Below are 17397 nucleotides of genomic sequence, written 5' to 3'. Positions count from 1 at the left end.
AGAACCATTCAGAGATTTGACCGAAATCAATGCGTTGGCGGGTGTATCAAGAGTAACAAAGGCGAATCGTCGAAACGACCACGATTTTCTCTCTTTAATCGGCCCTATATTACCAAATAACCCATCGATGACTCCCGAGAGTAACCCAGCGCGAGCCTTCCAATGAAAACAATAGAACCCTTCCCCTCTTGACCATTGACCGGAACACAGGCTGTCGGACTTCCACCTGCGTCGTCGTTGTCACAAGAAAAAGAAGGGGGAATCACCCCAGAATCCACACCACGAAGCCGATCTGAAAAGGAGCCACGAGAAAACGGGAAAAAAGAGGCGGAAATGCTGGTGGATAACGGCGCGTTTAGGGTTTGTGGCAGTGGTGGAAAAGAGGATTTTGAATTTTGAAAAGAGGTGTAGGAGGAGGTGTGTGACGGAAGCATCTTGGGTGTTGAGGTGTACCAAACATGTTATTAATATTGCAGACTTTTCGATTTAGTTTCTTGTATCTTGCTAGTTTCTAGAGTTTGTTTCGGTTATTGTTTCGGTATTACGAAGTTGAGGCTCGGTATAGATAGTTGTATGTTTGCCGCTTTCTAGGTACGAGCATCATTGGGTTCTCTCTTGTATATTTTGTTGAAGACGTTTTCTTTTCGAAAACGTTTTCCGTTTTTATTTAAGTTTTCGTTATTTTGCCAAAAAAAAAAAAAAAAAAAAAAAAAAAAACTTATGGTGTTCTTAAACAGTAGTGTATAAGTTAATAGTTTATGTTAACTTTTGCAAGCTATTATCATTTTGTTAATCAATACTAAAAGTCTGACATCATGTTTTGAATTTCTAAATCCAAGACCATTTGTATTAGATGTTACAATTTTGGTTAAACCATCCTTCCTGTTTTTAACTTGCAAATCCATTTGGTATGCTGGTAGCACTTAGCTGTCCAATTCGTTTTCTCCTTACTAAGCAGTTACATGGGTGATATCCAACTTTGTGATTCTATATCAATTTACCAACCCGAACCTACCCAAACAAATAGCTTTACATATAATATGCCTTTGTGCCGCGTACACAATTCACACACTGTTAATGGCATGTTAGAAGTATGATTATCACTATCATAAATACTTGATCCTGTATAGAGGATTACAACATATATATAATATAATGGCAGTTGTATTCCCAATTCACTGATGGAAGTGGTTGATGCGAACGAAATCTCCATAATACTTTAGCGTGTTAAATATGTTAGTATCATGGCGCAAGACGACAATAAATAGTGTACTAATCTAGTTTCTACATAACTGCACCTTAGTCAACTATACACCCTCCAAAGCATATGCATACATGATACAACTAAAGATCCACTGTAAAGAAAATGAACATAAAAAGTGCAACACTGGCAAGGATGCATTATTGCTTTTTAACGTGTAAAAGATTAAAAAAATGAAAGAAAATTACAGCAAAGACTTTTTGTAACACTCTGAGTTGTATTCTCGTGCAAAACGAAAATATTACTTCTGTTGGCTATAACGTACTAATCCATGGACATCGACTATGCCAGGTGGAAACACTGGATCTATAGCTGCTCTAACAGCTACCTTTGCGACAGCTGTAACGTTGACCGGAGGCGTCAACAGTGGACCAAAAAGCGGGACCTGACTTAGCGGCTTCGCATGTTGGAGAATCTGCAGTTATAAACAACAGTCTAATCACATTCGCAACTAGAGGTATCAAATTTGACCCATTTAGCTAAGGTCAAAACAAGTACAACTAATAATAAAACTGGTTAAATCTGGTTGGTATGGGTTAGACTTGCAACACAATGTGACCAGATCTTGAAATTGCACTTATGTAAAGAATCATATTATATTATTACAATGATAATTTAAGATTAGTATGCGTTGTATTTACTCTTCAGAACAGATTTAACATTATATGATTCAATTCAGCTTTTATTGTTGCTACTAACTAAAACATTATATGATAACTATACAAATGTAAAAAGACACGTATACCCTCACTATTTAGATTCAAGCTCATCTATCTAATAGCATGTATACCAATAACAGCTAATAGCTGACATATGAGTAATGGCCATATTTGAATGTTACTGCACAGGAAAAAATAGTAGTAAATTAAAATGTATGGTACCATCTCTAGTGGAGAACCAATACAACCGAGGGGCAACTCCATGTTGCCAACACGTCGATTTCCGTAAATGAAACCAGGTCGCAGAATCACATCTGAAAAATAAAAATTGAACTTTCTTATACATTGAAGGGGTTAGATGCCGGAAGAACTCTACATAGTTCATAACAAAAGAAGGAAATAAGTGAAGCTCAAAAGCATATACACCGTACAACTATAGACACATTGGAATCCGATTGGAGAAACACGTTGAAATGATGATAAAATGAGAAAAAGAGAAGTGCAATAATTTGCTTCTTATAGTAGATTAAATAATTTTATAATTAAATATTGAATATTATATTATCTGTAAGGTTAATTAATGACAGTTAGGGTAAAAAACAAGTTCAACCGCGGATCATGGAGTAATGAAAGCTATCACCTCATATTGTAAGGGAATGAGGTATTACCCTATTTTAGGTAATGGGCTAATGGGCCATTATATTCTAGGATAACAAGCAACACATAATATCTAAGTAATACTTCACTTGCGAACATATATAGTCAAAGGTTCAAACGAGAATATAAAAAAAAGGTACAGAATTGCAATAACTTTTAACCTATAAGGATTTTCACAAGTAGATTAAAGCACATATGAATGTCGATGTAGAATAAAAAGAGAAAACCTCAAATTATCTTCAAAATCAAATATATAATTTTTTGTTCACGAGTTCACATTTGTCTGTGAACATTTTAATAATTTATAATTTAACATGTAATTCGTTTTAAATTTTGTCTGTCAATGATATGAATGACATGAACAATAAATAACATTGATATAAATCTTGTTGCATTTATGTATAAAAACCATGTAATTAAAAAAGTTCTCGTAGTTCTATATCTTTTATTGATTCTCGTTTAAACCTGACCCTATATATATTTCTTGGATAACTAAATTAAATAAAGGGAAGTTATTGGTTCACATATTTTAGAAAGAAAAAAAAAAAAATACTCACGTCCATATGGATATCTCACTAGTAACTCTGTTTCTGCAGCTCTCTGCATCAAATTTACAAAACCAGTTGAGACAGTTAAAGAACCTAATATATTGACATGAAAAACATCATCCAATCATATACCCATGTTTATGATATAATACAATGAGAAAACGTATATTTATTATACTTTTTTTGCTAATATATGTGAAGCTACAATGTTTAATAGTAACAATCAAAATTTAGTAGCTAAAACTAATCAAGGTTGACGAATTACTAAAATGATTGTTAAAAATTAGATTTATTAAGATAGTCTAATAAACGAAACAATCAATAACTTGCTTTTGATTATATAATACATGTGATGTGTAGTGCGATGCTCTAGTTACTAAAAAGTTCGATACTACAATGATATGACGTTTTTCAAGGTGACGTTTTTCACATTTAGAACGGGTATATCCGCGGATTATTCAAACGGGTATTACGGATTTTCGGATCGGATTTTACCCGCAAAGGATCTATTACATCCATCACCCACCCGCGACCCGTCAGCGGGTACAAGATTACATCCATCGCCCACCCGCGGGTAAAATTTTTTGATTTTATCCGCCCATCACGGATGCGGGTACCCGCGGATCTCGGATTTTTTTAGATCCCTTGCCATCCCTAATCTATGCACACGCTGTACTTCAATTCATATATAACAACACTGTAACCCACACATCAACGACTTCGAAGATGAACAAATAATGGATTAGCAAATGGTCTGTGGTCTAAAGTTACCTTTCCATCAAAATATCCTTGTAAAAAGTAACTAATCACACCAGAGTCAGCAGCAGATATGAAAACAAATCTTTTAATCCCTGTATGAAAGAACAAATAACGAATTCAGAAAGCATAATAAATATCCAGATATAACAAGCATGAAGCACCATACTTTAATATTCTCTGAGAAAAGACAATAGTTCAATATACTGATGTTAAATGATGCATGCATGATTTAATGAAATAAATGAAGGTGGGTTATTTTAGCTCCAACCTTTTTCAGCCGCTGCTCTAATGGCTATGATATTTGCAGATCCATTGAGTTTGTACATGTAGGAGTTGGAACCCAAACCACCAACACAAGACACCTGTAAGTTTTAAAACAACAATTGAGATGTGTACCATTGTATTAACGACAGTACAAAAGAACCAAAAGTTGTGTTTATTATTTTCTATATAATAGATAAAAGCTGGTTAAGGAAGGTAACCGTAGAAGTATGAGCTATCCTTTATCAAAGAATATATCCTTAACACCATAAATTATATTATATACCATATTGTAATTTAATTATAAAATAAAATAGTAGTGCTAAGAAACTACTCACAATAGAGGTCACTCCATTCAACGCTTCCTGCCATGAGTTGCCAGACAACAAGTCCCCTAAAATGATAAAACGTAAACAATTTGTTCATGACTTAAAGGTAAATGTAGATAAACAAAATGAGTTAGATATAAATATTATCATAGAAACAAAGCATAGATGTCTAATTAAGTTAAGCAACATTGATATCTACTTCACACTTAATAGTGCTTTAGGAACATATCGGTTTCACAAATCTTTAAATGTTTATCCAGATCAAAGTTTGACGCGTGGCATAACATATTGGATGGAAGTCGATATTCCTACTCTACCCACATAGATTTAAAGCAAACAAATATTTTCAAACTGATAACGTTCCTGATCATAAACAACTCCGCTGCCTCATGAATAGAGATAGTTACACATATACATACACACACAACATAATTGTATACACATAATATGAAACATACACAATCATATACAGAATGCTATACCATGATGCCAGTCCACCTTGTTAGCCCATGGTTCATCAATAGACAACTTGCCCGATCTGCCAAATAAAGTTGGCAAATATATAAGGAACAATCATAAACTATAAACTATACAAACAAAACAAATGATTAAAAAATGATCATATTACCATAGCATGTGAAATGTTAAATGATGGAAAACATGAGAAACAAACATATACCTGCTAAGACTAGCAACCGATAAGCCACGATTTAAAGCTTCTTTGCAAATATGTGAGCCAACAAATCCACTTCCACCAAGCACAAGTAACTGATTACAATAAAACAATCAAATATTCAGTGCGAGCGTTTATTGCCCCAAAAATGTAGTAAATCTCCCAATCACCAATTTAGCACCCAGCACATACATACATTGGTAAATATGTATATCTATACTACTATTCTCGGTATAAAATATTGATATCCACAACTTAGTTCGATACTTAATAATTATCAAAATTCATATATGTAATCATTCAATTCAGGATGAAATTACACCTTGTCAGCTGGAGGTGGGGGTATATTGACTGTTTGAGCCTCCTCAACTTTAAGTGGTTCATCAATTTTATTAGATTCGGTTGATAAGCATCTTCCTTTCCGAGTAAAACCTAATTTACTGCTTAAGTTTTTCAAAAGGATATGAAATGATAAATAAACAGATACTAGTTAAATCACACACATTGCGAAGGATGAAGAAAGTAAACTAAACGAAACCCTAATTGAATTTCCAAGAGAAATGAGTCTGAATAACTTACTAGAATCGGGAAAGGGTACTCCTGGGATGGATTGAACGAGACATGATTTAATTTCTGATCGAGTTCGATCGTAATAGAACAACGTAAATAAAGAAATTGAAATTTTTGGCCCAATTTCGACAGTATTATACTTTACACAAAAATTTAAAAACTTAATTTATTTTTTACTTAAAAATTTCATATTTTTTTATAGGGCGGTTAGAGTACTCGGTGCTAACCCGATATCAAAACCCACCCATCGCATCAACTTAAAATTTCATTTATTTTTAGCTTAATCCATATTGATCATGTTAAGGTACACTTTAAACTTTTCAGATAACAACATGTCTGTTCTTTTATTTTTAGCTTATTACAGATTAATAAATAAAAGTAAAAGGAGAATTTAAGTGTTGTTTTGTAGGCTCTCTCTTTTGAGACCGGTGACACTTTTTTTATGCGTGTTATTGGTAGGGTTGAGTATGGGATGGTTGGAGGCAGTTAGAGACATAACCCGCCCTCATAACCAAACTTCGGTTAATCAATATTTTTAAACGTTTTCGGTTAAATAACGGTTTGGTTGTTAATTCGGTTAACGTGAAGATTAAAATGGTTAATTCGGTTAACCATTTACCAAAAAAATTCAATGAAATTGCGTCAAACTCATCAACATTTCGCAGATTGTAGTATTTAATATTGAAGTTAAACGTTAAACCATATGTAAACATACTATAAACCCATATGTAAACATACTATAATGAACTCAGAACTGTGACCAACTCAACATCATGAACATGTGAGTCGGATTCTATATGAAGAAAGGGATATTTTAGGGTATATTATTTTATATTGGTTCGGACTAGCGAGGTGATATCCTATATAATGATATAAAAGTCTTACTTTTCTTACAATTTTAGTGGTGAACTATTATTCAATAACAATGTCTCGGTTTCTAAATATATTTAATTAAATATTTATTATAAAGTGGGATCGTGCGGTTAAATTGGTGCAGTTGTTTTTAATTTTCATAACCGCCCCAAAACACGCGGTCAATCCAAAAATGTTAACCAAACCCACGGTTATGTGTTCGGTTAGGTTAATTCGGTTCGATTTTAATGGTTAATAAGGTTATGGTTTGGTTAATTCGGTTTTTTGCTCACCCCTAGTTATTGGTACTGTAAGTTTGTTTCCTCGATGACAATCTTCTCTTGGTGGAGATCGACAATGTTTCTGCCGACCTTTGTTGTTTCCCACCTCGTATTCGCAGAGAGGTTGGTCATCTTCAAGTGATGGTGCGGTTGATTTTCGAGGGTTGACCTTGGGTTCGGATCATGTGTTCTTGGATTCTCTGTGATGGTTCTTGAATTTGACAGCTATTTCAGGTGATGGTTCTTGAGTTTGGCGACGATTTTGAGTGATTCCTTAAGTGGCAGTGTTGTACGGTTTAGGTTGAGTATCAGTATCGGGCTATACTTTCTCTAGCATGTTAGAAGATTTTGGGGTATTGGTCAACGATGTTGAGAGATGATTCAGTGACTTAATGTTTAATGGGTTTGTTTCGCCAGTTGGACAATTCGCGTTTGTGAATATTTTCACAAGTGATCTTAGATTCAAATTACGAGATAACTCAATTAAACTGCGTATATCTCAATATAGCCCAGCCTAAACCTCCCGTAGCTTTTAATATTCACCATTTATATTCGACAAAATTCACCTCAAAGACTACATATACAAGTTAGATTGGCGTACTAATTTAACACACTTGGGCCGTGCTTTGGACAATAATTTAATTTTCCTAGTTCTATGAAGATGAAAATTGATTTTCCTTGTTATTTTCATTACATGAAGAGTTAGTAATCAGAAACGATAGCATTGAACGAACGACTGTTGGACTGAACACAAATCAAAAATCTCTAATATATGCTGATACACAACATCAATGAATCTGGCAGCTAATGGTGTAGTAGATTAACATACTGCAATACTTATGGACTAAAGGAATGCTACAAAAATGAGTTCAAATTCAGAAATCAAGAGCACCAGTCTTTGAAGATCCGGAACAGCTACCTGATGAAGTTCCATAAGAATTCCCACTTGACCCATCAACAGGCGCTTGATTAAGACATTCTAAAACCAATGATCTTCGCTTTTGCAGCTTTATCGAGTACGTTGTTGCATCTAGAATCACAGGAACCTATAGAAATAATAATTTATAAAAGATAAAGTGAGAGGTAGCATTGATTTTAAACCTTAACGTATGATTTGGCGGACTTGTGGTTAGTAATATCCTAAGTGGGTCATATTAAAAACTAAAAGAAGAACTAATAAAAAGGGTTGAAATCGCCCCAACCCCACAAAGCCTTTTTCTAATGCATACGACCTACTCAATCATTTGTATTCAAATATTTAAACTATATTCTAATACTATTAAAGTTTTTAATCAAAAATAATGCATTAGATATGTATTTAAGTAATTTTTCAGAAGTCACGTTTCGACTAGCACGGAAAATACCTAACCCGCCTATCGGGCCACTTCTACATGTAGCATTAATTAACATGGCAATGGCAAAATTACTAAAACTACTCGAACATGTTTCAATTGTTTGAACAAATCTTGACAGACCGAAGAGATACGTAGCATGTCAATCCTAATACAAGCTCACATAGATGTTCTCAGAACAAAAATTATAAAAACAAAGACTATATATGCCTCTATCAAATCAAAATCTAAGGCCCATTATACTGACATGATATAGGATCTACAGATTGAGAGGAGGTACTTGGTACATGAACTTTCTTATTCCAAAGCTTCAAATACACGAATTTAAACATTGGGACTAGAAATTTGAGCATCCAGAGGGTTATCGCTTGACAATGGCAGGTGTCGGGAGGCCTCAAAATTAGTTGAAGAACCATCCGAACAATTTTCATATCAGGCCTCCGCCTAGATTCATTCCGCACACATATAGCTGCAATAGTCGCAGGTACATAAACAAATGTTGTAGGTTAGTTAGTGACCGTTTTTATTTAATTATTAGTATTAATATTGTTATTGTTATAATAATCGTTCTAATTCTAATCATCATCTAAACAAATGAAAAGAATCCACACATAAGCAAGTTTCTTGAGCGAAGCAGTACTAAATGTCTAGATATTCTTTGGTACGTAAATATATCAACAATAACTACTAAATATCCATTTCCTTCAAAAATGAATTTCCTTTTAAATCTTTCTAAACAACAAAATACTTATTTGCATCACAATGTTTTTTTTATCACAATATTTTTTCCATCGATAATTCATGTAGATATTAGATCTAACAATGTATTACTCATTTGGGGATTTAAGTGCTAAGATTGAAAACTTTAACCTCTCAGATAATTCACGGAGATATTACATAAACTTTAACCTCTCAGATAATTCATGGAGATATTACGTCGAACAAAGTATTACTATCCGGTGCTCGATCTAAGAGGTTAAAGTTTGCAATCTTAGCTATGAAATCCTCAAATAAGACATACATTGTTGGACGTAATATGTCCGTGAATTTTCGATGGAAAAACATTGTGATGCAAATAATGCAAATAGTTATTTTTTTGTTTGAAAACTAAGAAAATTCGTTTTTGACGGAAGTAGATATTGAGTAGTTATTGGTGATATATTTGCGTACCAATGAATAAATGGACAATTATTAATGCCTCGCTCAAGAAACTCACTTAAATGTGGATTATTTTCATTTGTTTTGATGAAAATTAGATTTAAAACAATTATTATAACAATAAGAATATTAATAATTAGATAAAAACGGTCACTAACTAACTAATCTATAACATTTGTTTATTTAGCTGACGACTATTGCATATCTATCTATGCGGGATGAATCTAGGATTAAGCATGATGTGAAAATTTTTCTTATGGCTCTACAAGCACTTTTGAGACCTCCCTACACCAACAATCGTCAAACAAAAGCCCTATGGATGCTCACGTTTCTAGTCTCAACGTTTACATTATGTATTTGAAGCTTTGAAGAAAGAAAACCCGTATACCAAGTACCTTCTCTCAATCTATAGATCTTATTTAATGTCAGCATCATGACCTTAGGTTTTGATTTGAGGGAGGCATATATAGTGTTATTATCTTTGCATTTATAATTTTTGTTTTGGGAACATCTATGTGAGCTTGTGTTAGGATGGACATGCTACATATCTCTTCGATTGTCAAGATTTGTTCAAACAATTGAAACATGGTCAAGTTCGAGTCCTTGAAGTTTGTCTATTCCACGCCAGCCAAATTCAGAAAAGTTGTCTATTTGAAACAGGAGGTTCATTCCCTATGAGGGAAAAAAGTCTTCTACAGCCAATCTAATATACACCAAGTATCTTATACTACGTAACAAATTAATCTACTGTTTTTTATAATTACTATGATCAACATACGCTCTAGGGTCGTCACTTACTGAGTTACTGGTATGGGTCAGCCCATTTCCTTTCTATAACAAATTGTTAAATCAAAAGTCCCAATCCCTTTTACCAAAACTAAAGTATACACTAAGAAGAAATTTTAGGTGTCTTTTAGTTTTGCATTATGTAAATCAATAATCAAAATTAACACTAACAAAGTGGGCTGCAGAAGATAGTGTATGGAGTTGTGATAATTGTATTCCGCAAAATCTACTTTTTAGTTTTTATGATTGAATGATTAAAAAGGATCAAATTGACATTAAGATGCAAACAAAACACTTGTTGTCGAAAGGATTGTATAAGTCTCTTAGATCTAATTACAAAAATTTTAAGTATGTAAGTTTATTTTACCCTTAAAGTGACAATAAATGTTTATTTGACAGATGATCATAAGTGCAGAATCCATTTATCCAAAACCTAGAAACTTGTTAATGCGAAAGTCTATGATAACCGAATATTCAGTTACAAAAAGCAAATATTGTACCTGTGTATTGAAACGTGCAACCTTATGTATACTTAAGAGCCCAAGCATATCTTGGTAACCAGTTAGGAGACTAGCAAGCTCCTTATCCTCATCTGTTAGAATTTCACTTGTGAAAAACAGCTACACGAGACCTTTATTTACAGTTTAAAGCATAATTGAACAGATATTATTACCTGGAATTGCTTTAACAGACAATAAAGTATCAGCCAAATGTTGACATCTTTTTGACACCGACGGTGACATAAGAGAAGCTGGGAACGTTAAAAAAGCAACTGCATTTGAAGAGCGTACCATGCTTTTTAATGATCTAATGAAAGAAAGCATATCCCACTCCTACAAAGATTAATGAGAAATATCATTATGTATCTAACGAACAGAATTGCAAGTTGCAACCATTCAATTGAATGTGAAAAATGGATGGGTCAAGCGAGTTGGGTAAAAATAAAGATTAGGTCTTTATGCAGTAAACAGAGTATGTGGTTAGTGGTTACTTACGTTTTCATAGTATTCGCATTGTGGAGCACAAAATGATTGAATGGCAATTCGTCCTGCACTTGTAATATTTCCATCGTACCTTATAAGAATACTGACTATTAGGTTCGATGATTTTGAAGAAACTAAAAATATAAGTAATTTATCACAAGTACGATTCTTGGGATACACTCGTTTCACATGTCAACATAAACGAGTCTAAAATCCGATGTCCCAAAACACCATTGAAAGACCATATAAATATTAATATTCCCCCCTTATTATAAGATTGTTCTTGTCTCTTATTATAACATTATCAATATAACTGTCTACAATATAAGGTACAGTACAGAAACAGTTTTGTTAGTTTAAAAGTGTAAGCATTGAAAACAACAGCGACATTTAGTACCTTGGAAGTTGAGATACAAACTTTGAACAACTCTCGCAAACATGAGCAAGACTTGAACAATCCAAAAGGCTAACACACTCCACACGGTTTCCCATTATTAAATGCTTTTCTATTGGTTTCCGTAAGTCGAAATCGCTGCAGTACTCTTTCCCATCTGCATCACAACATAAGGATGTAAGCTTGCATTAACGATTCTCAAATCAAAACAAAAAAACTTTGAAATTTATGAAATATTTATATAGAGAATCCTCATGGTAAATAGTTGTATAACATAAATATTTTCCAATAATCTATTTAGTAAGAGGTTAAAAAAACTTATTTGAATCAATAGTTGAGTTGCATAACATACTAAGCATTAAATACATGTGGATGACAATCAGTCGATATATAGTGCACAAAAGTACCTACAAAGAATAAAAAAGAATTACAATATTACCACGCTCTTCCTTAAGTAGCTTATTTTCCGCCAGGTGCTTCTTGTATTGCCAAGCAATTCGTAAATCCATCTATAAATTCGTAAAAACAGAAACATTATACGAGGCAATTTCAGCCCATTTACTTATTAATAGGTTGATTCAGGATATGTTTAGCACCTATATTCTGAAGGGCCAGATGGGTGAAATAATTTGCCTATATGGCTATATGTAAACATGTAACATGGGTCAAATTCATAATTCATTTTATTTTACTAAAAGAAATAAAGATTTAAGTTTTATATGAATAAAATAATTATTGTAATCATAGTCAAAACACATGCAAATTTTTATCTGTTACCAAACCTGCACAACCCGCCCATTTTGCTACTTCTATGAAATAAGCATTCTCCAAAATAGAAACATCGGGTGTAAAGGGGTTTGTACCTGCTCTACATCACTGCTACGAGATTTCTCGTCTTTGGATACTAACGTACTCGGCAAAGTTCCAAGAAAAGCTCTCGGGTCTTTCGACGGACTTGCGTAAAGAACGGGCTGGTTATGTACTAATCCTTGAGACATAAAAGTCCTTAATAAAAGCATATGATGAGGTGCTTCAGTGTCTTCCATTATCATCACTAAACTTCCCAATAGGAAGCCTCCACCTAAGATCCCTAATATATTACAAAAACAAAAGTTTGAGGTTGTTGTGAAAGCGAATTTAGTTAAGTTCAAGCTATTTAACACATTATTATAGTTAGAATATAATTTTAATAAAACAAGAGATAGAAACGGTGATTACTGTCTAAATATGGAATGCCTGATGAGCAAAAGATTGTGCCATTTGGACCATACTTCAGTCCTGGGACCGAAGAGACCGATGCAGCCGCAACATTCCGAGAGAAACTACTCGTCCGAACCTTACTAGCAGCCATACACATTCACCAATTTCTATAATCTAATCCCCCTAAAGTGCAACAATTGATTAATAACACTATTTAGCATATGTGTACGTACACATACTCATTAGCATATACGTCCGATTAATTTATATTTTTTTACATAAATAGAATTAAAGGCACACATATTTATTTGAGTGATTGTACGATAAGTATATTTTATCGCAAGTAATTTTTGGATCAACTATGAAAGCGTATGCTGCCCTAAGTACTGCAGGCTGCTAAGGATGTAAAATAACAGTTCAACAATAATACAAATCCTGATTTTTTTTAAAGGAAAAATAGGGTTTTAAGAGGATCACCTGAAAGTGTGAAAACAAAAGCCACAAAGAAGTGCTGAGCTGAGATTCAGGTAAGAGTGACGCCGGTCACTGACGACAGAGACGGTTTGTAGCGGCTGGCGGCTGTTTATCGACGGAATAAACAGGAAAACAGTTTGGAAAACGTTCTTTTCTCTCTTTTGCTCCTTACCACTATTACTGTTAAGTTTTTAATATTTGCGTTATCGTTTTATACATGAGCTTTTTTAACTCCAAGAAGCTTTGGGGTGCGTTTGGTTCGTGAGATTTGGTTTGGAGTGCGTTTGGTTCGTGAGATTTGGAGGAATTTTCATTTCAAATCCCATGAAATGATTGAAATCCCATGTTTGGTTGAAGTATTTGGTTGGAGAAATTTGCATTTCAAATCTCATGAAATCTCATAGATAAAGGATTTGAAAATCCTCCGTATATATGAGGGATTTGAAATCCCTAAGATTTTATGTTTACGATTTACGTTTCGCGTTCACGTTTCGGGTTCGCATTTCAGGTTCGCTTTCCGGGTTCGCGTTTCGGGTTCGCTTTTCGGGTTCTCGTCTCGGTTTCGAGTCTCGGGTTCGCGTTTCAGATTCGTGTTTCGGGTTTCATTTCGGGTTTGCGTTTCGGGATTCATATTTCGAATACGTGATTCGGGTTTGCTATGCAAATTCTGAGATTTGAAAACTTCGAACCAAACAGAAGATAGGATTTCAAATCCTGAGAATTGAAATCCTTAAACCAAACGCCCCCCTTAAGCTTTTGTTACCAAACGAAGCTTTTTATTAGATAAGAGCTTTTTTTAAAAAAGTTAAAAGCTAAAACTTCCTAAAAACTCTAAAAAGTTCATTGCCAAACATAACCATAGTGACCTTAGTTGTTGGTTTGTAGTTTGAGCTCGAAAAGTTGTCGGTTGTTTGTTTGGGTTTTCGGATTTTGGATAAAGTTCCTCGTTTTTTTTTTGTCATAAAAGTTTTAAGTTTTTTCGCCAAAAAATATATTCATGTGAACATCAACCTTTACAATCAACCTTTACAGTCATATACGCAGGTTTTTTTTTTATTATTGTAAATTCGTATTTTTTATTTTTTAAAATTTTGTTATTTTAATTTCCTCCATTTGCTTTTACCATTCAGCATTACAATCTTCATTGTAACTAAAATAGACCGGAGACTTCACCATTACAATCCTCACTGTACAGTTCAGTGCAATGCACAAAATGAGTGGATCCATCAAAAATTCACGAGTGGATTCATCATTAGCTGTACTATATGACTATGATAATGACCGTAATGCGGTAATGATTTATATGATGGTTGTAAGTTGTACTATGCCATCCATAATACAAAAAAAAAAAAAAAAAAAAAAAAAAAAAAAAAAAAAGATATATAAAACTGTGATTAGATATAGACGATTATTTTAATTTCAGAAATACATAGATTATCATTTGAAAATTTGCTTTTAAATTTTGAGTGCCTCCCCCTTGTTTCTAGTTTCTAGTATTAACATATATCGATAGGAGACTGTTGACAGGTAGTTTCAAATGACCAAATGATCTTCTTAGGTTATTCCCAAAAAACAGCATAGACAGCAGTAGCTGAAGATTTATTGATAAGATCATCCACATCTAATAAACAGACACACAAACGAAATACAACTCCCAATTCAGAACAAAACCAAATTCTTCTGAATCACGCCATTAACAAATAGTTTTTTGATTCAGGAACACCCACATAAAGCAGCAGAAGTGTAAATAGTGCTTAGTTCTATGAGCTGTAGGAACTCTCTCCCGAGGAAGATCCACTTTCTTGTTGAACACGTTTCATCTCCTCATATGCCCATTCAAGACCAGGACAGTAATGAATAGGTTGGATTAAACCTTGTATCCTCAATGTTATCTGGCAAAAATGCTCCATTTTCAACTAGGAACCTGATTGCTCTTCTGTTTCTCTCTTTTGCAGCAGTATGGAGTGGAGTCCCTGTTTTGAAGACTCAGATATTAGATATTAGGTGGAAACTGTAATCCAATTATATAAAATTTATATTTATAGTATCAAAAAGGGTTTAAAGGGACGAACTTGGAAGCTCTAAAAAAATAGTAATAATACACATGAAAACTTGAGCCAACTTGATAGCTCAAAAGCGAGTGTTTCAAAAAAGGACAACAACATGGAGTTGAAAATAAGGATATATCACTTACAGCCACAAGCACCCTTGGTTCGAGCATCAATATTGGCACCACGCTCAAGCAGTTCATCCATGACCTTCAAGTGACCACCTTTAGCAGCAAGATGGAGAGGGGTGAGCCCATGAGATTTGGGGCCCACTGCAGCTACATTAGCATCCATTCCTTCATCAAGGAGCCTTTTTACCTGCCACCAGATAACCCAAAATTTGAAATTATAAACTCCATACAATAATCAATATTTAGTTGGTAGTAACAGATGTATACAACTCATTAAGAAAAAACCACTATCAAGCAAACAAGTACAACAATCTTCATTCTAAAATCTTTTACTAGAACATACATACACTTCATGTGAATAGTTATTAAAGTCACAATTCAGTAAGCTAAATAGTGTGTGTGTGTGTGTGTGTGCGCGCGCGCTTGTATTCTTCATACAGCAAATAACAATAACTAAATAGTGTTGTCAATCAAGTATCTTTTAACTTAAACATACCCCAACCACTATTTAAATTAAAATCTTCATCTGCTCTTGAAAAGTGATCAAAGTCATTACCAGTATGACATGTCAACATACTAAAGTTAAGTCTCTATAAACATATACCCATACATATGGGTGAACTGACACCAGGATATCTAACTCAAATGCAGCAATACCAAATAAAATAAAGCCAAAATTTTGCCCATTTGTTTTTAAATACATGAAGCTTGTAACAAGTTTGAACATTGTAAGTGTATGCTTCGTGATTACTACTACTAACAAAAAAATTGTAAGCAGCAATATCATAATCGTGATAGAAAATCAACAACTTGGAGTCAGAAAATATTCAACATGATTCTGGTCATTCCAGGTGCCACTAGCATGTATCTCTAGAGAACCTATGAAATATTTACACTAATTTGACAACATAAAAAAGTTAGTGGGCACACATTGAGATAAATGCCCTATTACATTCATGTCTTCTCCATCAAACATCAATGTCATTAACACCGCTTAACCCTTTCCTCGTATAGTTTCAACATTCCTAACTCACTCTTAACCATTACTACTATTTCATATTTTCTCCTACAAATGAGTAGCCTGCACAATTTATCCATCAAAATAACAGTTCATCACAGTTACAGCATTCATTCAATAAAAATAAAAATAAAAACAAATTGAGTAGCCAAATATAAATCTCTAAATGTACATCATATCCCTAATGATACCAAAAAGCCTGACAATTATGTAACTGCATATATTTATCAAACCAAAAGCCTGACGATTTAAAAACATGTTAAATAACATTCAACACAAAGTAAAAAAATTAAACAACCTAATAATATAAATTTCATAAGCAACAACTATTAAAACAATGTATGCATACATACCTCCTTAAGATCTCCTTTTCTAGCACCAACATGAAGATTAGTCCAACCTCTATCATCTCTATCATCACCAGAGCTATCAGACCTTAAGCTATTCGATCGCTTAACACGCCTACGATTACTATTTAATCGCAACATGTAATCCTGAGTCATTATTCTTATGCAGCCAAAAAAAATAAAAAAAAATAAAAAAAAAAAAAACTAAAAAAACAACAGCTTTTATTTAACAAAAGCCAAGCAGCGTCTCGAATACAAACTAAAATCACATAAAATCACTTTATTACATGATTTATTCGAGTAAAAATTCAATATAACGATTAACCAGCTTAGCGCGAAAAGTGGTTAGACATGTTGTAAGGAGCGAAAGGATTCAAGCCAGGGCCAAATACACGGAGATTAACAATTTGTTTAATTACTGATGATGATGATCTAATGATGGAGATATTAAACATAACTAATTAACGAAAGTGATAGTTTGTGATAGTATAAGGGGGAAATTAATGGAAAGAGAGTACGATTTTGGGTGTGTTTAGTGGTTTCATGGATGGATTATAAGAATCTGTTTTGTATTAGACGTGATTGAAGTACGAATTGGAGATGAACACAAACCCTAGATTTTGGGGAGTATTGTAAACAAGGGTTTGTGTTAATAA

The 17397-nt window shown here is 33.6% G+C and overlaps 2 protein-coding genes and 1 pseudogene across 2 annotated transcripts; all 3 read right to left on the bottom strand.

Annotated features, from left to right (window-relative positions):
* Positions 1-1228: 1228 nt before the first annotated feature.
* LOC139860754 (uncharacterized protein At1g32220, chloroplastic-like) lies at positions 1229-5883 on the bottom strand. The gene is made up of 10 exons (XM_071849360.1): positions 5727-5883; positions 5470-5587; positions 5154-5242; positions 4957-5012; positions 4484-4539; positions 4153-4246; positions 3897-3976; positions 3135-3177; positions 2143-2234; positions 1229-1676 (listed from the first exon to the last, which is right to left on the bottom strand). The coding sequence occupies exons 1-10, from the start codon at positions 5768-5770 to the stop codon at positions 1503-1505; spliced, it is 846 nt and encodes a 281-aa protein (XP_071705461.1). The 5' UTR covers positions 5771-5883; the 3' UTR covers positions 1229-1502.
* A 1648-nt stretch (positions 5884-7531) lies between these two features.
* On the bottom strand, positions 7532-13366 carry LOC139860738 (elongator complex protein 4). Its single transcript, XM_071849358.1, has 9 exons — positions 13201-13366; positions 12742-12906; positions 12387-12613; positions 11963-12032; positions 11527-11680; positions 11142-11220; positions 10820-10979; positions 10647-10738; positions 7532-7896 (listed from the first exon to the last, which is right to left on the bottom strand). The coding sequence occupies exons 2-9, from the start codon at positions 12878-12880 to the stop codon at positions 7726-7728; spliced, it is 1092 nt and encodes a 363-aa protein (XP_071705459.1). The 5' UTR covers positions 12881-12906; positions 13201-13366; the 3' UTR covers positions 7532-7725.
* A 1402-nt stretch (positions 13367-14768) lies between these two features.
* LOC139860722 (phytochrome-interacting ankyrin-repeat protein 1-like) lies at positions 14769-17397 on the bottom strand (annotated as a pseudogene).

Source organism: Rutidosis leptorrhynchoides, chromosome 1 (assembly GCF_046630445.1).
Source record: "Rutidosis leptorrhynchoides isolate AG116_Rl617_1_P2 chromosome 1, CSIRO_AGI_Rlap_v1, whole genome shotgun sequence".
NCBI lineage: Eukaryota > Viridiplantae > Streptophyta > Magnoliopsida > Asterales > Asteraceae > Rutidosis > Rutidosis leptorrhynchoides.
The sequence above is the reverse complement of the archived record's forward strand: the minus strand, read 5'-3'. Positions and strand labels throughout refer to the sequence as shown.